Source organism: Cydia strobilella, chromosome 5 (genome assembly GCF_947568885.1).
Source record: "Cydia strobilella chromosome 5, ilCydStro3.1, whole genome shotgun sequence".
Classification (NCBI taxonomy): Eukaryota; Metazoa; Arthropoda; class Insecta; order Lepidoptera; family Tortricidae; genus Cydia; species Cydia strobilella.
The window spans coordinates 6,884,369-6,910,056 of record NC_086045.1 but is presented as its reverse complement, the minus strand read 5'-3'; the positions used below and the strand labels follow the sequence as shown (position 1 = coordinate 6,910,056).

At 35.5% G+C, this 25,688-nt stretch overlaps 1 protein-coding gene across 1 annotated transcript in view; it reads left to right on the top strand.

Moving 5' to 3' along the window:
* The window catches only part of LOC134741368 (protein O-mannosyl-transferase TMTC1-like), a 153,102-nt gene extending 127,974 nt beyond the window's left edge, over positions 1 to 25,128 (top strand). The window contains exons 3-15 of the mRNA XM_063674125.1: positions 779 to 956; positions 3,463 to 3,536; positions 3,911 to 4,048; positions 6,391 to 6,564; positions 7,304 to 7,493; positions 9,693 to 9,814; positions 10,185 to 10,349; positions 13,775 to 13,888; positions 14,683 to 14,826; positions 15,599 to 15,798; positions 16,132 to 16,297; positions 21,440 to 21,563; positions 21,948 to 25,128. Of these exons, the coding sequence (XP_063530195.1) occupies positions 779 to 956; positions 3,463 to 3,536; positions 3,911 to 4,048; positions 6,391 to 6,564; positions 7,304 to 7,493; positions 9,693 to 9,814; positions 10,185 to 10,349; positions 13,775 to 13,888; positions 14,683 to 14,826; positions 15,599 to 15,798; positions 16,132 to 16,297; positions 21,440 to 21,563; positions 21,948 to 22,313 (2,155 nt within the window). The 3' untranslated portion in view covers positions 22,314 to 25,128. The remainder of the gene's footprint in view (positions 1 to 778; positions 957 to 3,462; positions 3,537 to 3,910; positions 4,049 to 6,390; positions 6,565 to 7,303; positions 7,494 to 9,692; positions 9,815 to 10,184; positions 10,350 to 13,774; positions 13,889 to 14,682; positions 14,827 to 15,598; positions 15,799 to 16,131; positions 16,298 to 21,439; positions 21,564 to 21,947) is intronic.
* Positions 25,129 to 25,688: the final 560 nt, after the last annotated feature.

The following is a 25,688-nucleotide window of genomic DNA, read 5'->3' as shown; positions in this document are numbered from 1 at the left end:
ACATGTATAGGAAGGCAACAGGTTGCATTGCAACACCCTATAACTCATTTTAAATACGAGTAGGTATGTAAACTGTAAGAATGCTACTTAAAAATCTCGATTTCAGATTGACTAAACTAGTGTCAGTTCATCTCGTACTTTCGAAATAATAATACATAATACTTTCATACCCTTTATGAGTAGGGTATGAAACAAGCAAAAGTTGAAAGATTATCGAACGTTATTTCCCTATATTAATTATGTAAGCATCAGTCGTATGGAAGAACTTGCGACTTTAAGAAGACCGTAATACTTAATACCCGTAATGTTGAAAAGAACACACAACTTTAGGGGTATCTACTTGTTGATTCAACAAATAAGTAGGCTCACATACGCACGTAGGACACTTCTATAGGTTATATCAAAGGATTGATTCATCCCGCGCCGCAACGCTTTATTCGCCTACGTAGTATAGTCAAGTTCATAAATATGTATACATTTTTTCACCTTAATTCATTGCAATAAGCTGAAAAAATGTATACTCGACTGCACGCTGCGTAATACATTCCGGCGAATCTTATGTCAATGTTTTTATGGAGCGGCGAATTAATTTTTCCAGATTTCGTGGTTGGCTCCATAGTAAAAGTTGTACAGTGTAGTCTACGTATTCACCCCACAGACTATAGTCAGACATAACAAAATCGCGCTGTATAGTTTAGCAACGATTCTCAGGTAAAGTTTCCTAATTAATTTGATACGCTGTCGGGTTTATTAAATTTTCTTTTTTGTCTTGTTTCAGACTTAACCATGCGTTCTCCGGCCTCAAGCCGTGGTGGTATCACGTTAGTAACGTAGTGCTGCACGCGATCTGTTGCGCGTTAGTCGCGAGCGCATGCACATCAGTCGCGCGACTGCAACGCCCGTTTGCGTTGCTTGCGGCGCTACTGTTCGCTGTGCATCCTGTGCACACTGAAGCGGTGAGAATACGCCACGTGATTTTTACAAGCTTTTATTTACCTTGCCCTGTTAGTATGTATGTATGTTATTTTGTTAGTGTGGGTCAAATCTTACAATGCTTTACTAAACTTGTGCTCGTATGTGTATTGCCTGCATGTCATTAGGACTACCGCTATATGTTCAATTAGGATTAATTTAAATAGTTGACGAATTATCCTTCTTATTATGTAGCCGTGCGATTGCCAAGTCATTATAAGTATTATAAAAAAAAGGTATCTAATATTGATACGGTTTTAACACCCCCTGGCATGACTAAAATAACCGACTTGGTTTCACATTACATCTCAAAACTTATTTGTAGTAGAAGAACTGCGTTGCGAGACTTGCATCTTTTTACATGTAATGTTTTTGATGGGAACCTTATTACTAGTTGCAGGCGTCGGGCAGTTGTTCAACGGCGCACTGTGGTCCCAAATCGAGGAAGGTGGCACATTGCTTATTTCGCTACAAAAAAAACCGCATTCGATGGAGAATTTGATTTAAAAAAATTATTACTCTTGGCAATTAAAAAAAATGCGTAATATCAAACAAAATAATGAAAATTATAATGTATGGAGAAAAAAACATTATTTTAATATTGTCTTCGGTTACCGCGATAGTTACTCATGAAATAAAACTATGAAAACGGATTATATCGCGTATATTGAATTTATAATACATCCCGATGTTTCGAACTCTTTACAGCGTTCGTGGTCACCGTGGCTAAAAGTATGGAAACAAACACAATAAACTTTTATTTCAATAGAAAACTGTGATCTTTTAAGCGATGGATTTTATACTACTCATTGACAGTTTGGTAAAAATAATAATAGAACATTTTAAAAGTAAATTAATACTCTGGCTGTGATAGTTGCCAATTCAACATTTTGTCATGTAATTAAAGGGTAGGTGTAATTATGTAACTTTTTCCTACTTTATTTTTTTAGCTTTTTGACAATATTCAGGAAGCGTGTACTTTTAACCTTTTGGGTTTTCCTAATGTAAGTCTTAGTTTAAAAATATATACAACAAAGAGTAAGATATTAAAGAAAACAACGTTGTTTCCATACTTTTGGTGGGGTGTAAGTTTTGGGGCTCTCATTATAATACTGCACCATTTTTCGTGGCTAGCTCTCCGTATATATGGCAATAAGCGACCTGAGATTCATTACAGCCATAAGAATGGCAATAACACGACTTTTAGAATAAACAAACGTCGGGAGGGAAATAAAATTTCATATTCATGGAAACAAAGCGCGCTTTTGCATCTATCGTCCCCCTTCGCTCATTAATCATTTAACAGACCTTTAGTTACGGTGTGTTATGATTTTTTTGTTTCCGAAAGGTTAAGTGCAACTACCATCATACTAATTAGAATCACAGAATAGGTAATGTTACAAACAACTACATAATATATAATCGTGAAAATGGATCAGAAACTAGTCATTCTTTTACATTAGAATTTAAATGATAATTTATATAAAAATGTAAAAAATGATATGTTTAAAAATATCATTTTTTTTTTAATTAAGTACATGTTGATCACAGACAAAGCCATTTACTGGCTCAGTTTTATTGATCGATATGGCCCGCATGGGGGGTACCCACGGGAGATTTCAATAACGAATGCCGTAGGGCCCGCACGCATTCAGGGGACCGTTTTCATTGGTCAATAGGGCCCGCTTGCGGGGTAGGGAGATTTTCATGACGCAGTCAGGCATCAATAGTATCAGATGAAACAACGCGCCAAAAAATAACCTGGAATAATTTTCCAAATAGAGAGAATCAGGCCGTAAGTAAAACTTTTCACTAACCCATACAAAAATTTTGTTTGGAATACAAAATCCAGGTAACTATACCGATTGAGCAATTGTAATAGGTTCCGTAGAAAATAATTTTCACCACTCCAGCTCGTAAGGGATAAAGTTATTAAATTCCAGAGAGCCTCTTTGGAATTTGAATAACTTAATCCCTTTCTTACAATATATATATATCACTTTGTTACAAATACATAAGTCACAATGACAGATTGAGACAAAAGATCAACAGCTAATTGAGGATTGTAACGCGTTTATGAATAACGCCATTAGAATGTATCCTTTTACCTTTGCTTCCAAACTGCTAAGTATTTGGAAATATTATTTTCACGGAAAATAGAGGCACGTAATAGAGATATAATATAATAAAAATGGAATAAACGTTCGGCCTTGTGCTGGGTCCTTAAATAATTTAATGAATATTTTTTATATGTATATTGTAATGTGGCAAATGTCCACTTTCCGTGTTTAGCAGTAACGATTTGGTTCACTGCGACATAAACGCATATTGCTTGTGTCAGCGCAACCTAACATGTATATATAGGCAGGCATTTAGAGAATATACGTTCTTATACTATCACGCTTAAGGTGTTCCACTACCTACTCCCATCACCTGCTCGTAACTATATAACAAGATCCATCTTGTTATTTGTATATTTTTTGTCTACAGGTGGCTGGTGTCGTGGGCAGGGCCGACGTGTTAGCATGCATACTCTTCCTTGCGTCGCTTCTACTCTATCACAGGTATTTATTTTCAATTGTGTTCTATCCATTATCATTTACATTATTGTATTGAAGTTATTAAGCGCAAGCGCCCGCCCCGCGGTGAATGACGGTAACTACCTATATATGCGGCGCCTTGCCAACGCGGACCGTCCGTTAGCACTCTTAGCGTCACTTGCACCATATCATATCACTAACCCGGGGTTAACCCGTTAAATCGTAAACCCAGTGTCAAATTGTACTGGTAACTATGGTAAGGTTTAACCGGTTAACCCTGGGTTACTGAATGGTGCAAGTGGCCCTTAGTGCTTTAAAATTAAACTCGGGCTCTCTAGGAGTGACTAAAACAATAATTTTGACTAAATTTAAGATCTAACGCCATCAACTGTGTACAGACCATCGAAGAACAAGAAATGCGTATGGCTAAGCATAATGCTTGGGGCGCTAAGTATGCTGGCCAAGGAAACCGGACTCACCATCCTTCTGATTAACCTGGTGTTCGACTTCTACAAGTGTTGGCCGTTTATGAAGAAGTAAGTACTTTACTCATAAAGGTCATTTATAATATTCTCTAGCCGCCTAGATGTCTATAAAAAGGTCTCCCGTTCCATTGTATTTTGAATCTTTATTTTGACTTATTAAAAATTGCTTTTTGCTTGGCGGCTTTGGTTGTTTGGTCTAGGTGGCTAGAGTTTATTGATTTAAACTTTTACGATTTAAACACATAACCACCTAAGTTCATATTATGTTGGTTTCCATCAGAGAAGGGTTCTTAACTTCTTCATGTGCACAAGGACTTTTCCTGGCTCTACGCACATGAAGCATATTTATTTATTTTATTTCAAAATTTAATTCAGGCAACAAGGCCCATATTACATATACCTTATCTTATAGACAAACATACATATAAATTTCATAAACTTAAAAACTAAACACTATTTTGGCAGAACAAGGTTTGCTAGTATACGTCACACTTATTTAATAGGAATTTGATATTGATGATGGCACTTTGCTCTTATTAGGTACGCCTACGTTCAAAATGTAATAAAATAAACAAAATTCTATGGTACATACGCTAGAAGCACCCAGACTTATTCTAACTTGACCTGAGGTGAAACTTTATTTTATTTATAGAATGGAAGTAAAACAAGAACGTTTGCCAACCGGTTGCTTTTAAAGTCTCACTAAATGTCTAGAGAGAAAGTAGCATTTGAACTGCACACTGAATTAATAAAGATGTTAGAATGTGAATAAAGATATTTTATCGTGCAGTTTTACTGCAAAACGGACAGATCTGCTGACCACCTTTTCCTTTGTTTATCAATATATGGCTGTCTCTTCAAAGCTCTTACTTTTCAATGAGTACAAATAATATATTGACCACCAAAAAATACTTTGGTACCTACCCTAAATAAAAAAATCTCTCTTACTAAACAAATTTACTAAACACCAAAAAATAAGATCTCAAATTACAAAAGTACCAGCTGTTTTAATCATGACTGCACTTCAAATTGTATTCAAACACCAAATATAATGAATGATCACCAAATATAATTAACGATCTAAGATGATTAATGAATTAATCTTGAAGAGCAAACTCATGCGATATTTTCACCTAAACCAACCGGGTACACTACATAATTCCGAAAAACGTTATGCCGAATTTCAGAATACCGAATTTTATTATTCCGATTCTTAAATGCTCGACCTATCAAAATTCCGACTGTCGTAATTACGAATGATGAAAATCACGAAGATTTATATTTCCGAAAAGCCGAATTTTGTAAATTCCGAACCACATAATTCCGATTATAACAATTCCGATGGTGACAAACACCGAATTTGACAATTACGATTTTTGAAATCACGAATTCCGAATTGCCATTATTCCGAAATTTGAAATTTCGAACCACATAATTCCAATTATAACAATTCCGACAGTGAAAAACGCCGAATTTTACATTTACGATTTTTGAAATCACGAATTCCGAATTGCCATTATTCCGAATTTTATAATTCCGAGTTGACGTTATTCCTATTTTAAATATCCCAATTTTTAAATTTCCGAATAACGATATTCCGAATATATTGTTAAAGTTCGTTTTCTTGAGGGTCGCAGATCTAATCTAACCTAATCCACTTCTGACAACAGTTCGTTTTCTTGGGGGTCGCAGTTCAAACCTAACCTAACCCACTTCTGGCAACAGTTCGTTTACTTGGGTGTCACAGTTCCAACCTAACCTAACACACTTCTGGCAAGAGTTCGTTTCTGAATACCGAATTACTCAAACGAAACGTGTCTTCATTTGAATATCACGAATTTCATATTTCCGACCTTACAAAAGACCGAATTTCTGAATTCGGAATTATCTTATTTCCGATCGGACAATGGTTTTTCGGAATTTAAGAATTCGGAAAAACATTTTTTCGGAAAAGTGTTAAATCGGAACTTTAAGCTTTCGGTAAAAGACAAATTAGGATTTAAAATTTTCGGAAATAGCACATCGTAATTTTCTTCCATCGTGTTTTTAAAAATCGTAATTTTGATATTTCGGACTTATAAAAAATCGAGATTATGAAAATCGTGCTTATGACATTCGGAAAAACATATTTCGGAATTATTGGGTGTTCCCAAATAAACCACTATGATTACCAAAAACTGTATACATAATTATTAGCGCGAAATTTGAAATTCGCGTTATAACAAAACCGCGCATAACGGGGTACCTATTACTGTATTTAAGTATTTATATATCATATTTATCGTTGTCTGAGTACCCACAAAACAAGCTTTTTTGAGCTTACTGTGGGGGGGTGTGGGGCTTAGTCAATTTGTGTAATAATATCCTATAATATTTATTGGATTTTCCTTTAGATCACTAAGTTCCCTGGAGATGGGGAAATGCACGAGGCTGACAATGCGAACATTGAAGGTGATGTTGTCGACGGCACTGCTGGTTTCCTTTCGGCTGTCGTTGCTGCATGGAGCGCTGCCTGCATTCTCCAACCAGGACAACCCGGCGGCGTTTCATCCCAGCTTCTTTGTTAGGTAAGGTTTAATTTATGATTTTACTAGTTATCTTCTTTTAACGTAAACAAATTAAATTCTAACGCCAAGCGCAGTATAACTATCGGTTCACGAAGCGTATTGAGCGTTTCAACGTTAACGGTGCGCGCGCAACACAGTTGAATCAAAAAATTAGTTTTCAACTAGTTGACGATTTCAAAACTTGTTAAGGCCCAGTAAGTTCGTATTCTTCTCTCACTCTCACTGAGCTTAAGCGTGAGCGAGATGGAAGTGCGTGTGCGAGCGCGGATATCATGTTTTTTTCTTTTTTTTATTGTTTGTACGTTTACTTAAAACAAAGTAATCGATAAGTTCCCTCAAACATGATCCTATTGCCGATTTTTAAAAACAATTTTTAAATTTTTGGCTTTTGTGCATAATTTGTTACAAATTTTTAACGTGCTTTTTAAACCTATGTTCGTGATTTTTTCTATTGAGCGAAAGTCTAAAACTCAGGATTCAAATCGATACAGTCCCTCGAGAAAGGCCTCAAGATTGCTAATTAAATCGATGGCAGCCGTATTATGATCCAAAAAAGCGCTACGACTTTTAAAAACTTACTGCACCTTAAGGTAACGTTAACGTTTCGTGTTGTTGAAGCGAAAACCGTCAACGAACCACCACCTTAGTCCTAATATCAGGAGGGGTTTGGATGTAAAGGATTTAGCTAATCATGTGAAGATTCCTGTTTGGGGTAAACTATTATTTTATTCTTGTTTAGGCTCATGACATTCTGCTACCTGGCCGCTTTCAACTGGTGGCTGCTGCTGTGTCCCTGGACCCTGAGCCATGACTGGCAGATGAGTTCCGTGCCCATCATCACCAGCGCCTGGGACCCGCGCAACCTGCTCACCTGCGCCGCCTTAGGCGCCATGCTGTTGTTGAGCTATCGGTGTATAGCGGATATGCAGGTAGCAATAGCAAAAGTAAAAGTAGCAAAAGTAATAACTTTGGTCATACAGTACATCTTAAGATGCAAAATATTATTACAGGTAACTATTACAAAAGATATATTTAAACCATTCCACAAACATTTTAATTAATATAATAAATTTGGCAAGTTATATTGATGTTAAATAAAATATTGACAATCATAATTATACAATTTAGAAAGTTTCAGATTTTTTGTATTTCTTGTATTATAAAATAGTAATTTAGAAATTCGTGTAGATTGATATAAATATACGAGCCAAATAAATGAAATCAAATCGATAACCGAAATAGATTACACATACCTAGGTATGAAAAAAAAAGTGACCTCATGGTATTTTTCATATAGCTCGGGTACGTTGACAGCTGTCATCTCCATAAAATGTATAACCTTACAATGCAAAATATGCAAAATTTGTATTGAGATGACAGCTGTCACCGTACCCAAGTTATGTGAAAAATACTACAGTGTTTGTGGCGTTTGCCTTGGTCACTTTTTCTTTCATATCTGTCAATTATTTCTGTTCATATAATATATAGAAGTACATTTACCCACAATAATATCTTTCACAACAAAACGGGTATGTAAAATATCTGACATAGTCTGGTATTAAAAATATATTTATAAAATAAAATAAAAACATACATTATTTCCAATACGTGGTTGGTAGACGATAAATCAGTTAATCATATTTGTTAAGGCGGTTCCCTGAACCAGAAGGCGAAAAATCTCCTTATATGATCATATTTTTCTAAGAGACTTTGATATTCATAGACGAGGAAAGAATATATGTAGTTCTTGATTAAATTATCTTTAATTTATAAGCTTCCGATACACGAATTTTATTATGACACTTCGCTCGATACAATTAATTCCCAAAGTAACCTCTAACTAGAACTTAAAAAAAAAAAAAATCCGACTTTGTTATTTATTATGTGATACTATAGACAAAAATAAGAAGAAAAAACAATCTTAATTTAAACAGTAATTTTACCGGTTTCGAACTTCGATATTGTAAGGCAACGTTTTTAAAATAAATAAAAATCGACAAAATTCGATCAAAATCGACACTTGGCGCGCATGGTCTTTCCCGTTATTTCTTGCGAAACGTGACAGTGATAGCGGCAAACCGACGGAACGGCCTTAATTAATCAATCGACTTATAAATTATATTCCAAACCTTTAGTATTGAGCTTCACAATTTTCCGTGAAATAAGAGAAAATATTCGTTATTTCACTACTGAATGAAAAACAGGAAATAACTTGCCGTTCTTGCAATCCACTTTCGTAATTAACATGGAAAAGGGCAACTATTTTTGTTCGTAATTCATTATTTATGAAAAAGCAATAAATAGTTTTCGCTGTTCTATAGTTAGTTGTAAAACAAGTTATTAAGAAAAAACGACAAATCATTTCTTAATTCGTTCATTCTTGTTTCGTAATTCATTTTAGAATAAAACCGACGAAGTGCGTGTCGGGCTACTCATAAAGGAGGGTCCCGCATCTGCATACAATATAAAAAGCCATACCAAAGAGCGTATCTTCCCGGCACTTACAATAGTTACAATACATTGCATCCTTTTAATGAAACGAGGTTTTTTGGAAAAAAAAAATCTACTTACATCCGGTTCAAAAGTTAGAGGGGGAGGGAGACATTATTTACGCACACACATTTTTAGAAAGTACTTACTTCATCAAAAACATATTTTTAAAGTCGTTGATATTTACTGAATGTGTTTTTTTTTTTACTTTTAGTTACATATTTTTTAATTTTAACTTGTAAACTGGATAGCGGCTTACATTATTCACCTATGTTCTAAATTACATTCAAATATACCTTATATTTTTTTAAGTAAATGGCTACGACATACGGACAGACAGACGAACGAACGGACTGATAGACAGACAGATAGACAGAAAGACGGACGGACGGACAGACGGACATGACGAAACTTCATATAAGGGTTCCATTTTTGTCATTTTGGCTACTGAACCCTAACACGTACTAAACTGACTTAAATAAAGGATTCCAACAACTGAAAAATTAAGTTTGCTACCTAGAAATGTAGTGCAAATATCTACAATATTTATTCCTATATATTGCATTTTATTTCATGTGTGTTTCGTTGTTCTTTCTATTCTTTAATGATCCTAGAATTATTTTATTTCTTTTATATAGGTCCAGAGGCATACACCAGCCGTGATAGGACTGCTGATTCTGGTGATACCTTTCGTGCCAGCCAGCAACATGCTCGTCACTGTCGGATTTGTTATTGCTGAGCGAGTATTGTACATTCCAAGGTACATATGTTTCTTGTAGATGTCTACATATGTTAGAGATGATGAGATGTATCTAGAATTGCATACAATTAGGGTTTTATTGACTTGTACTTTATAACAAAATTCTTCCAGTAGACAAAGCGACTCTGCCGCGCGTTTATAAGTTTTAAATTTAATTTAACAGCAAATTTATTAAACCCAATATTCTTTGCCAAGAACCTAGAACCAGTGTTTCGTCGCCATTCAGACCGATATAATTCCCAAAAAAAACATTTGTTTTTAACCAAAGCCAAACCCGAACTACACAATTATTGATATCCAGCAATTGGACGTATACCTAAAGTTTGTGCGTTGCTTATTAAGATACAATTAAAAGTTTTTTTTGTCTCAGTGTTGGAAGCGTGATCGTAACAGCTTACGGTGCCCAGCTCATGTGGTGCTCGAAACCAGGAGCGAAGGCGTTCCTAGCGGTGGGCTTCGCTGTGTTAGCTGCCAGCAGTGTAGCGAAAACTTACAGGCGAAACGCAGACTGGCGGGACCGAGCTACGCTGTTGAGGTTGGTTTAATGCCTCCACATGGTTTACGAGTATGTTAAACACTGCTGTATCAACGCCGTCCTAATGAATCACAAGAATTAAAAAAATGACCATATCAAGAGCGGCATTGTAACACAAAATTTAATTTATAATACATATTTTTGAAAAGAAGATATTTTACATTGCTTATTTAAGAAGCATTCAGTTGCAGGTAGGTTAGGTTAGCTAACTCTTCATAAAAATATCCACTGACTCATAACCAGAGATGTTAAAAATCCCGCAGTTTCAATTTTAAATAAGGAATGCTCCGTAGTCATCTGCTAAATGAAGAACTCGTCTAGTGTCCGTCATTCCATATATGTATTAGTATAATATATATATGTATATTTATGTAAGTATATATATTACACAATGTTTGCCTTTGTAATGTATTTATCAATTATCTTTACTGGATTGTTCGTTTCTCCTTGCACCATCTTTTAGTGTTTCTGTTTGGCCCTATGTTTGACTGGTAGAGAATGCCAGTTGGTATTAAGTCCGCCATTTGGTAGTAACACGTAATAAATAAATAAGGAGATCATATATTATGCAATAATTCCCAGTAAATATAAATGCATTCATTTTCATGTACACTCCATTAATCCATTTGGCTACCTGTCAGCTATCCTAACAACATGAGACCCTTTCAAATTAATGTCTGTCACTAGATTATTTGACCAAATCGGGGATATAGGTACAAAGAGCTTAATACCGATTACCTACTTATCAGCAGATGACGGTGGCTTAAAATGACACATGTCAAATCAGATTAGCTGCTTTAATCAAGATTCAGGCAGTTAAGTTATCAATGTTTGTTACTAAATTCTAAATGATTAGCATCCTGACGAAAAAATTAGGCAAAATATATTTACTAGAGTTAGACCAAGAAAAGTCTGCAGCGATTTTGATAGCATACGCAGTGCAAGTGTTATTTTAAACGTGAAACGTCTATGAAATTATGACGTGTAAATAACATTTGCACTGCGCGCATGATGTGCGCCTTTTACCGCTACCACGCTTCCCTTCAAATTTTCCTCCAATTATTAATTTCAGTAGGTTGTATTTATTGTTTCTATATATATGTCCAAAATATGCTGCTTTCCTTCTCTTAATTGTTGATACTACTTCTAACCCTTTTTTCATGATTTCCAAAACTCTGACATTTGTTATTCTATGTGTCCATTTAATTTTGAGCATCCTTCGATAAATCCACATTTCAAAAGCCCTTAGGTTGTTGACCAACTTCTTTTTCGGGGTCCAGCTTTCGGAACCGTACATAAGAATTGGGATGATGTAACATTTAACCATTCGCCACCTCAGTTTATACTTATATACATATATATATACCTACTTAATAATAATTATATTCATATAAATACCTACACAACACAATATTCTTTATTCCTCACTGGTTATAAGTGAAAAAAAGAAGATAAATTACGCAGTAAGATTACAAGAAGAAAAAGGTCTTATCGTTTATTAGTAATTTTCTTCAGACAACTTAATTACGAGTAGATGCAAAACTCATAATCCTTCTCGTAGATGACTGAAAAAGTACTAAATTCTGATTATTTATTATTTAATTATAATAACAATAGTTCTCTTTGATGAGTCTCATTTGCCGTACAAATAAAAATGGTATACTTATGACACGTATTTTGCGTGTGTTCTATTTTGCTAGACTAAACATTTTTATATTTTTGTATAATATACCTATTATGACGTGGTGAGTTACAGCTAAGAAATTTTAAAACGAATTAATTATGAGCCTTGTAGTTGCTAATGTAGCTTGAAATAAATGAATTTTATTCTATAAAAAAATATTTATTTAGAAAAGATTAATTTCAAAGTGGAGTCACCAATCATCCTTATCTTAGTGATGTAATAAAAATTTAAAATAATATCATCTGTCGTATTCCATATAAATTTCACGAAATTGAAAACATAACGTATTTACGGCTTCCATGTTGAACTTACGTTTTAGTGCCGATAAAAATAATATTGCTAATGCCGCCTATACACGTTCGTAAAGACGTTTCACGCATTTTACGAGGGAATTAAAGCCAGCCACAGACGTTCAATGAATTAATGTTTAATGACTTATGAGTGTTGAAAACAGATGGGATTAGATTTGGATCTGCAGTTAAAATGTCTATTTTGTAATTCATCATTATGACAAAGAAACATAACATATCGCTCACCCTTGTCTTAGGGCGTTCCCTATTGGGCATTGTGGACCCTTCAGATGGCACTTTAAAGTTGTTGGAATTACAATTTCCTGTCAATTAGTTTATTTTCAAATACTTACACATTTTTGCTGCTGGAGTTTGTCACACGAAGGGTTAAAGAAGCCCGTTTGCAATTCGTGGGTACCTAATACTAATGGAGCAGGCTATAATATTTCTTTTCTTTTCAAAAGTCAGATATTTGACTTTGTGACCTAACTGAAACGTATTAGATGATAAATGAATACTTTTAAAGCGCAGTCCATCCGCGTCTACTGATACAAACATATAACATACTCGTATCGTTACGTAATTAGAAGCGCGCGTTTGGCATAAATCACTAATGTCTAATGTACGAAATTCCTAAAAAAGCATGTCCTACATTAAAGTCTAAAGAATAATACTGCTAGTGCACGAAAATACTAACGACCTTTTTTCCTACGTCCAGTTGACCTAAGTTTAAAATTTATTAATTGCCAAATTTCTAACGACATTTTGTCCTTCGTTTAGCTGACCTTAGTTAAAAGAGTCTAATGTACGAAACCATGGTCCCACCGCACTGTTCCTTTTCAAAAAACATTTCCTTCACAACTTAACTAGACGGAGCCCCGCTTCGCGGGTTCCTATTTCTGGGCGGTTTACCCTTCGGGTATCGGAAGCTACATACTGATTTAGTGTGACGTCCGTGAATACGTTTTTTTGGTGAAAAAAGCGTAGGTAGGTAGGTAGGTTAGGTTCGTTAGTAGTTTCAGATGCCCGAAGGGCAAAACGCCCAGAAATAGGAGCTCCGCGTAGCGGGGCTCCGTCGACTAAGGGTAAGTAGGAAATGTTCTCGGAAATATTGAGTTTCCAAGTACTGTCATTAGGCTTTTTATACGTAGCTATTTTAAGCACTAGACATACTGACTTTCGAAGTATTGGCATTAGGCTTTTTGAACGTAGCTATTTTAAGCACTAGACATACCTATTGACTTTCAAAGTATTGTCATTAGGCATTTTGTACAAAGGAATATTGATTTTCGAAAACGAGAAAGTTTGATTAAAAGTGTATTAGGACAATCATGCATCTTTAGGAATTTCGTACATTAGACATTTTGATTTTCGATGTTTTAGGAATTTCGTACTTAGGATACTTATTTGATTTTAGAAATTATGCTACATAATCGTTTTGTTTGCTTCAGGGCTGATTTGGCGACTTTGCCGCAAAACGCCAAGCTGCACTACAACTTCGGCAACGTTCTCAGAGAGACTGAGCAGTACGATGCGGCTATCCAACATTACAAAGAAGCTATCAGGTATGTCTTAAGGCTTATTAAGGTAATTGTTTCTGCTGATTGCTGAGAAATAATGAAGGACTTTGGAGCAGGCTATCTGAAACCAAAGGAATTCAAAACGCTACCAATGAACTCCATCATTCGGCTCATGGAGATGGTGGAAGAAGCTCTTGAGTAGTTGACGGATCTTTCCTAGGGGGTAACTGCACAAAATATCCCTATGGGTCGAAGTGTATCCTCAAGGGCCCCCGAAAACCATAAGATAAGAAGACAGCCAGCAGTAATTATTGATGACAATGTGTAATTTTACTAACCCGTTATATTTTGTAATGCGGTTATGAAAATGAAAATGAAAAAATGTTTATTGGTTCTTTACAAGTAGTTTACAGCATGGGATGGGATCTTCTTTTAAGCATTAGATATGCTTGTGACAGAAAACGCCGCCTTCCGATATCGCTAGGGTATATAAGGGTGTTTGTGTCTTTAAATCTAGTATTTAACACTTAAATCTAAAACTAAAACTAAATACTTCTTTTATACTAAAAAGTAGTACTAGCAGGATGGTTACAATAATTTATCACCATCCTCATCTAGAAATTACGCTATAACTTCGACAAAGGCAACGATTCATTTGAGATGCATATTATTACAGAGATATATATTGTATGTGTACGTTCGATTGCATGAGAAGGCCCAATTGCTTAACAAAATTCTTTATAAATGTTATTTTAAACGGTTCTTTGTTTCTACATTTCTTATTTAGTTATACAAACTTTTTTTTTTCAAAATGAACTGTTCTACTTCTTACATTGTAGGCTTTGGCCAACCTACGCGAGCGCTCACAACAACATTGGCACAATCTTGAGCAACGTCGACAACGCTGAACATCACTTTCTCCAAGCGATCAAGTACAATTGGCGACATGTGAACGCACACTATAACCTTGCAAAGCTATATAAGTAAGTGCAACTTTTTTTTTGACGCAGGGGTTAATGCATTTACGCATCTCGCCCCGCGCTGGGGAAGCCCATTGGGGGGTGGTATGCGGGACTCGCTCCTCCCGTACGGATGTACATCCTCTGTTAGCCAGAGGAAGGGGAGGAGAATACCCATTAACATCCCTGCGGCGTCTCCCTCTTTACCGTTACGGGAGGGTCATGGGATCGCTTGCGGCATTCTATCCGCGTTGCCCCCCGGAGTAAGTGCAACTTACAAACAAGTACGTAGTACGTACGTAGTGGATAGAATTTCGTAGATATCATGGACCTTATCATGCCACCAACGGAGTGGCAGCTAACGTCGAGGCTTCATGATACATCACCTTTAACCACCCCGGGTATGTCCTTAAACTACGTCCAAAAGAGAGGTATGGGCACTGTGATGTCATTTCGCTTTGTGTGGTAGGGCACAGCATACCACCACCTCAAGTACCTCTACCTTACAGAAAACCGCACCCAAATAACACTAGACCCTACCCATAGTGTTGTGTTACTGCCGGTGAGTAAGGTAAGGTAAGGGTCGGCAACGCGCATGTAACACTTCTGGAGTTGTAAGCGCCTATAGGCTACGTTGACTTCTTACCATTAGACGGGCCGTATTCTTGTTTGCCACCGACGTAGTATAAAAACCACTTTATAATCTGCCGTGATAAACCTTTGTATATGTCTATAAGAAGAATATCTTTTAGTGTTTTAACAAAATAGAATATAACAACTGTATTGTATTTCACAGGAAAAGCGGCCACACGGATTTGGCTATCAGAATGCTCGAGAAGTGCAACTGGCTTCAGCCTCGCTTTATCCTGGCCCACTTGGAACTCCTGACAGTGAAACCAGAGGCAGAGCACCCTGCCATTATGTACCGGGTCCTCCAGTTAGAGCCCGAGAATTGGGAACATTACGTGATGTATGGACGGTGGTTAAGAAACAAAGGTGGGTTGAGGATTATTTTGTTTAAGATTTAATTCGTATTAAAAATAAGAATGACAAAAATAACCAGCAATTATTTATTGCAAGACAGCCATTAAATTAAATACAAGAAAAGAAATGAGTTTCATGATATACAGGTGATTGTTATACATAATGTGACTTTGAGGGGTGAATTGAATATGCAGCTCATACTGAACAAGTTTTACTAGGTCTAACCCCAATCACCCTGTCAATATACTATGTGGTAGTAGCGAAAGACATATCTAGCCACAGTTATGCCTCTCTTAAGCTGTTAGTATTTTTGGAAGCCTACAATAATACCTACGATACTTTCAGGAATTCCTTTAGTGGCTTCTAAATTATTTATTGAAGCGGCGCGTCTTAGCTTCAAGCAATGCGCCGTCGCACGCGCAGTTAAAAGTGACCTGGTATCGGTGCGGCATGCAGCGCTTATGTACCGCTCGTTGGGACAAAAGTGGAGGATCCTGCAGTTATTGACAAGGTACATCACGCGCGAAATATGGCACATTACATTTTCGGAACACCAACGGTAGGTGAACACAGTAGGTAACAGCTCATTAAAAAAACCGGCCAAGTGCGAGAGTGAGAGTTGGACTCGCGCACGAAGGGTTCCGTACCATTGCGCAAAAAAACGGCAAATAGATCACGTTTGTTGTAGGGGAGCCCCACTTAAATATTTATTTTATTCTGTTTTTAGTATTTGTTGTTATATAAAAAAAAAGACTTCATAATGGTCCATACATGTTAGTTACTTAATACTATCTTAAGCAACTAAACTTAAATTATTTATATTATTATTAGTGTATTTCTATTTTGGCAGGAGCCAGGGTACACCCATCGGCTGCTACATACTCATGTGTATGCAGCTACCAATGAGTGCACCCTGGTCCAGTGCACGATAAGCTGACTGTCGAGCCTGTCAGCTATAACTGCTAGGAGACTGTTTTAGTATTTGTTGTTATAGCGGCAACAGAAATATATCATCTGTGAAAATTTCAACTGTCTAGCTATCGCGGTTCATGAGATACAGCCTGGTGAAAGACAGACAGACGGACAGACGGAGAGACGGATAGACGGACGGACAGACGGACAGCGGAGTCTTAGTCATAGGGTCCCGTTTTTACCCTTTGGGTACGGAACCCTAAAAATTTACTAGTAAGTAACTGGTTTTAATTCTAATTAAATAGTATTAAGTCATCACTATTTGCTAATATTACAGGAAAAACATATTTTTTACGTTTTGATACATAAAACATCACTCACTATTATTTTTAGTCGCTTTTGGCAACATAGCGACATTTCCTTCCTGAACACGAGTGTCCGCGGCGGGTGTACTCCGTGCACTCATGCACTGCCCGCGCCGCCCGCCTCGTCGCTCGTTGCGCGCGCGCTGATGGGGCGGAGGCGGGGGGCGCGGGGCAGGCCGCAGCTGGAGTCTTTAGCCAGGTCTTGTAACCAAAAGCGACTAAAAATAATAGTGAGTGAAATAATAGCAGTGATCTAAATATTTTGAAATATGTCCCACGATAGTTTAATTTCGATTATAAAACATCACTTTTTTTCTTACCTCAGTGGGGCGATGCGAACTTTATAATTTTATATACGTTTATACCGTTATTAACCGTTTCATAGGTTATTCATAAACAAACAGCCAAATCATATTTATGTGTACCTACGGTTATGGATATTAATAGAAAAAAAGTGTTATTTCTTCAACTAGAAACGTCACTGTTGACAGCTGACAGATCATATCCATAAATGGTTTATGACAAGAAATAACTAGTTAGGAGGACAATTCAAACTTACATTGTGACATCAAAATTATATGTAAATGTCAGTCGCCCGTGCGTCTCGGTCGCGCCAATGGGCGAATCAACTTTTACGAGGCCAATTTCCTTGTCCCCGATAAAAAAAAAACGTTTTTTCAAAAACCTAATACTTTTATTGCGCCTTTTTAGGGTAATGACATTTTTAGAACTATAAATATTTAATCAAAATATTAAAGATTAGCAATTTGATCAGAATTTTAGCAAATTTATACGGTAACGCAGCAGAAGAAAATTTACTCCCATACAAAAATTGTGTGTCCCCAACGATAGCTCTAGTCACACAATGGTAATTTCTAAGTTTAAACATAAGGTGACCTATTTTTATAATATCATTAAAAGAATCAGAATAAAATAGTACATTTAATCCATCCCATGCCAACATGATTTAAGTTTTATAAAATTTTCGAGAATTTTTCAAATTGTTGTCCCTAAGCTAGCGTCCAATTTCAATTCTCCCGCGTTACTATAGAAGGTTGCAAATATTTTTAAAGAGATGGCGTTGGTCGTGGCTCATGCGCAGGCGAAATATGCCTACGTTTCTGAGAACCCGCGTTGTCGAGGTGAAATCCCTGGCGGGGAGACGCCAGTCAGCGACGAGCAGCCGTCGGGTGTGCGTGACTTAATTGCTGCTCCCCTAAGTTACGTTACGTGTTTCGGTAAGTTTTTATCCTTATGTTTGAAAACTATTGAAATGTTGTGTGTTTGGTGTCTAATATTAACGCGATATATATGCAAATGTAATTGTATTAATAACTAACGTGATAATTTACTTTGTAGTTAAAATTTTCCCCTTCGTTACCGGTAACGCTGGAGAAACTTCTCTTACGTTACTGGTAACGTAAGAGAAAGTACGACTTATCCTATTTAACTCGCCATCGAACTTATTTGACCTATCTTTTAAATATTTATTATTAGTAAATACATTTAACGTGGAGTAATAAGAGTAATATTGTTTATAAATGTCTCATAAAAATTCGTCACAAATTAAATGATTTTATGGCTAGAGTATTAGTTAGTATAAAGTTATTATTTACGTTGCAACTTAGCGACATTGTTTTATTTATTTCAGCATTTAATGGTGCACACCTAAAAAAACAATGCCTCTAAGCGCCGCAGAAAAACAAAAACGGTATCGAGAACGATTGAAAAACAAACCAGAATGCTTAAAGAAGCTAAAAAGAAACAAAGAGAACGGTACAATAAAACTAAAAGATTAGTGAAAAACTTAACCCCTAAAGAAAAGTACAACGCTAACACGATTTGGCGTTTACGGAAAAGAGAACAGGCGAGAAAAAAACGGATCGTAGAAAGAGTGTTACGAATTAGCCTCAATCGCCTACTCCTCCGCCAACAACACCTCCGCCAGTGACGGCTTCGTTATGCACACTTCCACTAGCGACGTCTCCTTTAAGATTAAGCCCACTACGTACACTGCAACCAGTAGCATATTAACCACCATCACCCCAACCCCAAATTGCAAAGCTTCCTCAAGTGACGTCTCTGCGGGCTGCTCCACTTCAATCAGCGACGCCTTCACCAACTACATCTCCACTCACTCTTCCACCTCAGAGAACTTTGTCGGCAAAGCCTTCTTCACTGACACTTTCATCGGCGACACCTCCGCCAGTCACACCAATTCCGGCAATACTTTCATCAATTTCACGTCCGCCAGCGACATCTTCGCCGCCGATTATATCTTCCCGACCAGCTAATCCTGTTGCTTTTACAAAACCAGTAGCGAAGCACATCCAGCCTTTGTCATCAGTCTTTGTAGATTTGGAGATTAACCAGCCAATCGTATCGCCAAAACAACGAGGGCGAAAAAGAACAGAAGAGAAGAGATAGAGCTAAAGTTTGCAGAGAGAATAGGATATTAGCTAACAAACATGAAAATTTAAGAGAAAAAAATAAACCTAAATCTAAACAGACCAAAGATGACTTAAAGTACCAAATGTTGGCGAATGCCATAAAGGAAACATTTAAAAAAACAAAATCGAAAAAAGAAAGAAATACAATAAAAACTTTTTTTGCGGCACAAGCAATTCAAAATTCACGTATGAAGATATTTTTTTTGATGGACACGTTTGGCACAAACAAAATTGAAATGAACAAGTCTCGCTTTGACCGAGAAACGCTCCTAAAGAAAAAGATAAAAGATTTTTTTCTAAGAGACGACATTACCCGAGCTTCAGCTGGAAAAAGGAAGGTATTAAAGTTCCTAAAAGATATAATTATGCTAGATACAATGAAAAGTCTTCACAAGGTTTTTCTAAAAGAGAACCCTGAGATTAAATGCTCTTATTATTATTTTACACGGAATAAGCCGTTCTTTGTTGTGACTCCTTCGATTGATGCAAGGGAAATTCGCTTGTGCAAGCTTCATGCAAATTTTGAATACAAAGCTAAAGCTTTGAGGAAAAAAGGTATTACAGGAACTAACGACCCCAGTTTACTAATAGAAGCAACAGTGTGTGATTTCGATTCGAAAGACTGCATGTATGGCCTCTGCAACGAGTGTAAGAATAAAAAGAGTATTGTATACAACCTCGATAAAATAAATGGAATGATAAAATGGACTGAATAGACTAGAAAAGAAGAGAAATTTCAGAAGGATGGAAAAATTATGAAAGCTTTCAGAAACATTCGAGAAGAACTTTAGTTGACTTCGAGACTTCGATTAACGTTTTAGAGAAATGACTTTACTCATTTTTTGAAGCCTTAGTAGGTTAATCTTAATTTGTTGATTTTTTATGTTAACTGTTTTTTCTTTATATAACTGAAGTTGATTCAAACGTTAAAGTTAATATTTAAGTGTTAGTGATGTTCCTGAGAATTACTGATCTTGTATTTAATTTAACACTGATCTCAAGCGTAGATTATTCAACTTAGTTGATCTCATGTTAATTAGGTGGTGTATTGTTATGTTAATTTATGATTGAATGACGAGGCGAATAGCAAACTAACGTGTATACCGACGCATAAAAACAGACGACAAATATTTACTGATTAATAAGAAGTTTGTTTCATTTAATAGGTGTATCAAAAAGGGTCAGTAACACCAGCGAATGTATGGCCTATTCTCTTGCGTTACTCGTTATTTTTCTCTTGCGTTACTGGATGTCCCCAAATAATTCCACAATATTTTTATTTTTTTGATTACCAGGATCGTTTTTGATGGATATGATTCGGTGAGTTATAATCTTATTAACTTTCCCCTGCTATAGATATACAATTTTTAAGCCAAGTCCTAACGAAAGAAGTAATATTCGAAAAATACGACTTCTTAAAATACTATAGTAACGCAGGGGATTTGCAAAGTCCAGTTATTACCGTAATAATGTGGTTTTTCTTTAAAAAACCTCTCATATAATGAGCTTCTTAACTGTGGAAAATATCTATATCGATTTCAATGGGCTTTCAGATTTTTATTCCTATGTTATGATTAAATCTAGATGACGTAACGCACGAGAATTTCCGACTGTATGAAGAACAAAATGTGATTAAAACTCACATAATAGCATTCTGATCTCGTTGCTGATATTAAAATAAGTTAATTTAATCAATTATCCGTACGCCAATGGTATTAATTATCAGTATTTTGACAAAAAAGTATTTTAAAAAACTTTTTTGAAACCTCTTTCAAATTGGCCTCGTAAAAGTTGATTCGCCCCAATACAAGTATTTGACGGACATCGGACAAGTACGAGCAAAATGCACGCAATTAGATATCAGTTTGATGTCTCCAGTACTTTTTATTATTTTAAGGTCAATTTAAAAAATATATATATCTTTAGATGGCATACCTGGCATCGTGGTCGGTATGACGCAGCAGCTACTCATATGTATCTGCGAGACTGGCGACTCAAGATGGACCTACAAGCACGAATAAAAATATATTCCGAAGCTGTTAACCCTACTGTGAGTATTTTAATCAGCATTAATTCTTAATGTATGTAAAAACGTCATTTTTTTTAAATCAACCTTTAATGTTACTCTAGTGCATATTTGAAAGAAAATACTTAAATATAGGTACAGTCAGCAGCAGAAGTTGCTAAGCGAATTACCTCAATACGCTCTTATTCTCTTAACAATAAAGTCGCGTCAAGATCATTTTGAACACCTCGCCCGCTTAGCAACTTCTGCTGCTGACTGTACATTACACATATACATATACTTAATACAATATTTTCGCTTAAATGAACATATAAACTAATACCTTTCCAATCCAATCTTTCACTGAATCCACCATTAGTACATACATTATGCATTGTAAAATAAAGTGTGCCTTTGTTTGTTTCACAGAAATCAACAACATGTTTCGACCATAAGCAACTTTCAGTTGAAGCGACTCAATCAAATGATGATAGAAATCAAAATAAAGATGAACTAGTGAAAAATAATAAAAACAAACAATCCAACCACGAAAGTGTAGTTAATGATACAGAGATTGACAATAAGGAAAATAATGTGTGTGTTTACAAAACGCGTGGGACCAAAACACAGAATATTTCAATACCATCACAATTAAAGACTATCCATAACAAATCGGAGACAGGACTCAAAGCTAAAACGTGTTCTAATAATAGAAAAGAAAAAAAAGTTACTAAAACTAATGTGATACCTAGTGTAGATGGACCTCTGGAACATGTAATGATAAAAATGGCTTAGATTTGAGATTGAAGAATTGCTTTTAAATGCAAGAAAAACAAGAGAATTGTGACTGTTGTATAAAGATGTGGTTCCCAATATGTGTGCTATTGGGAAGTAAATAAAATTAATATTAACTTAATAATGTATCAGCTGTGCAGGCAACAACATAATTATATAGTAACTTAATCCCGATAAACATAATGTTTGGGTTAAGTTATCACATTTATTAAATGCTTAGTTTACTTTTTTAACAAGCCGGAATATCCTTGTTATTATTTTTAACTTAATTGTATGTTTTATTACTGTAGAAAAAACATTATCCTGATTCTAATTTTATGTGAAGCCTCTCATCGTTGTTACTGACAGTTGCTGTCACTGTCTCGTGTTTCCAAGGTTGGTAAAACGACAATATGGCTAAGGTAAATGTTAAGACATAAATTGATCTCAGAAATTTCATTATCATTATCATTTTTTATAAACTGGATTCAAATGATTAATGTCTAACTCTAATAAATTTAGATAAATGTCATTGCTTACATCTATTCTCTTAAATGAATGTCTCAACTGATTATTTTAAATGAAAATTGTTCGCAAAAATTAAACTATTGAAATTTCTTAGATCGATTTCTCTAGATAGAAAAATAATTAATTTAGGAACTACTTAAGCAAATTAAGGGAAAAATATTTTTGTGAAATTTGGGTGGGGCGTTTTTATAATTATTCAGTCAAACTAGCTTAAGAATCTTTGGGTATTGGCATAAAACAAAAAGGAAATTAAACTTTCTAGCATAATAAGGACGGAGGCTTTTGTGAAGTATATTTAAATTGATTAATTACATCTACAGCTTATTATTTTAGTAAAAACACAATTACTTACACAATATATCAGCCAAAATTACTTAAAATTTCCCTAAAAAATAAATATTTCTTCAATCATTTTATTTTCGACAGTACTTGCATTAAATAACTTGCATTAACCCAGCAAATAACATTACAATATTACATTTAGATTTCAGAAGTATTTAGTCACAAGTTTCTAATAGTTTCACTGATACATTTAAATACATATTTTAAAGTCAGTTTTGACATTTACAAAATTACATATCCCTGATGGAAGTAGATATATGTCTGATTGTTACAGTGTTTACATATATAGCAATCAACTAACATTGACAAATTCTAATATTCCTCACAAAGGTATCTATAGGTCCTTACTTATCCATCTAAATATTGCAAAAGCAATTTGATTATTAGTTATCCAATAAAGTTCATTTTTTGAGGTCTATGACAATTATCAGATTTAGGGACAAGACTAATTTAAAAACACATTTAAAAATTGGTAACATTTTTTTACTATTAATTGCATATAAAATGGCCGGTCGATTCGGTTGAAGAACGATAGATATTGTCAAACGCTATATATATGTACAATGTAGTGCATAATTGTCTGCCATCGTGTTTTCTCGGAAACGTTCGTATTTGTCATGCTGCTTCAGTCAACCTCAGTACTTATCGTACGGAGACTGACTGAAATAGCATAAAACGTTCGTGCGTTTCCGTGAAAATACAATGGCAAACAATTATGCACTACATCTGTACATCTGTTCCACTACTATATGTAAGGCACATTTTTACACAATGGGATCTCAAAATGTATTAAATTATATGTTAATTTTAATATAGATACATATTTTTGAATGTCAGGACTACAGAATGTTCGATGTGTTACTAGCGTGAAATGAATTGTCATTTCAAAGACCCTTTTACATCCGAAAATTTGTAAAGGAAGTTATTATGTTGAGTATTTTTATGTATGCTTAAGAAATGACAACCGCAGTTATAACTATAGTGTTATCTCATAATTTTATAAGCATTGTGGTAACAATAAAAATATACGTAATTGTATTAATGTTTCTACACATACCTGCATTATCGCTATCTTTGGCATTGGAAGAGCTATGTATACATAGTATGTACATGCATATATATATATATCTCAACGTATTGTCACTGTGAGGCCATATTTTGAAGTATTACATAATAATATTACAGTCTATAATCTGTCAGCCTAGTCATTGGTCAATTTGAAACCTTATAGGTACGAGTACATAAAGCACCTCTTCTCAACTTTTTGCATCACAAAAAATCAGCCTGAAGGCAAGTTACCAAGCTGTCGAATTGATCCAAGTGTTATATGTTATATGTATTATACCGACTTACCTTGACTACGAGAACCTACTGGTAGTTAGTCTATGTGTAGGTATAAATGATGTCTGATGGCAGATTTCTGAAATGTTATTAGTAAAGTTTGTATCCGCATGTATTCTTTTTATAAAAATTAATAATTGGTATAAGATTTGGTTTTTTAAATCAAATTTTGAAATCAGAAATCTGCCGCTGGACGCCCTATACCTACTGTGATGATACTACGGTAATCAGTGTTGGCCAATTAACCAGTACAAATTGAACCGTAAACTGTAACCATCCGTTACGGTTTACGGTTCAATTTGTACTGGTTATTGGTTAATTGCAATTAACGTTCGGCCAACACTGACGGTAATTTCCTATTAGACCTGTTTTTTTCGCCAGCGTTCAATTTAATAATTTATGAAAAATCTGATAACTTCCATGACTTCCATCTGCTTGTTTCTTGAACTAAAAAGAACGCTGTAAATTTTGCCATATTAGAGCTCATAAACAAACACTAATATTATGTTAACAAACATCACAATACAATAAGATGTACATAATAAATGTTATATTAAATTTATGATAGACTTACAGGCACATGGAAATGCTTTGATTGTACTGAACGTGAACATTAAACATTTGAGATTAACTTTGGACTTTAATTTAACATCCTTACAGTACAATATTTTTAGATTTTCTTACCCGAAGCGTGGTAAACGGAAATCCGTCCATCTGTCCATCTGGACGTCTGTCAGAGCTGTATCTTAAAAACCGGCGGCTTGTGGCAGGGGCCCTACACTGGCAGCGTTACCTCTCTATATCGCAAAGGGGATACGTTAAGAGATAGGCGCCAGTTCTAGGGTCCCCTGTGGTGTCGACCAGCCGTGCCGACAGTGCCCTCATGAATGCTTTCATGTCGGCTGATGGTTATACTTAGTTATGTGGCTAAAACGACAGTCTGACGGATAAGAGGCGAAAAAATCAGATCCACATAAGATATTTATATCTTGAAAATTTGTGTAATAAATTGGCAAGTACTTGTGTAAAACTGATTTCGCGGAGATTTCTTTATTTCATTGCATGTTTGAGAAAAGCGCTATACATATATCGGCGTGAAAAGGGGTTGTCGGTCTCATAACTTGACGACCGGTCTGGCCTAGTGGGTAGTGACCCTGCCTGTGAAGCCGATGGTCCTGGGTTCGA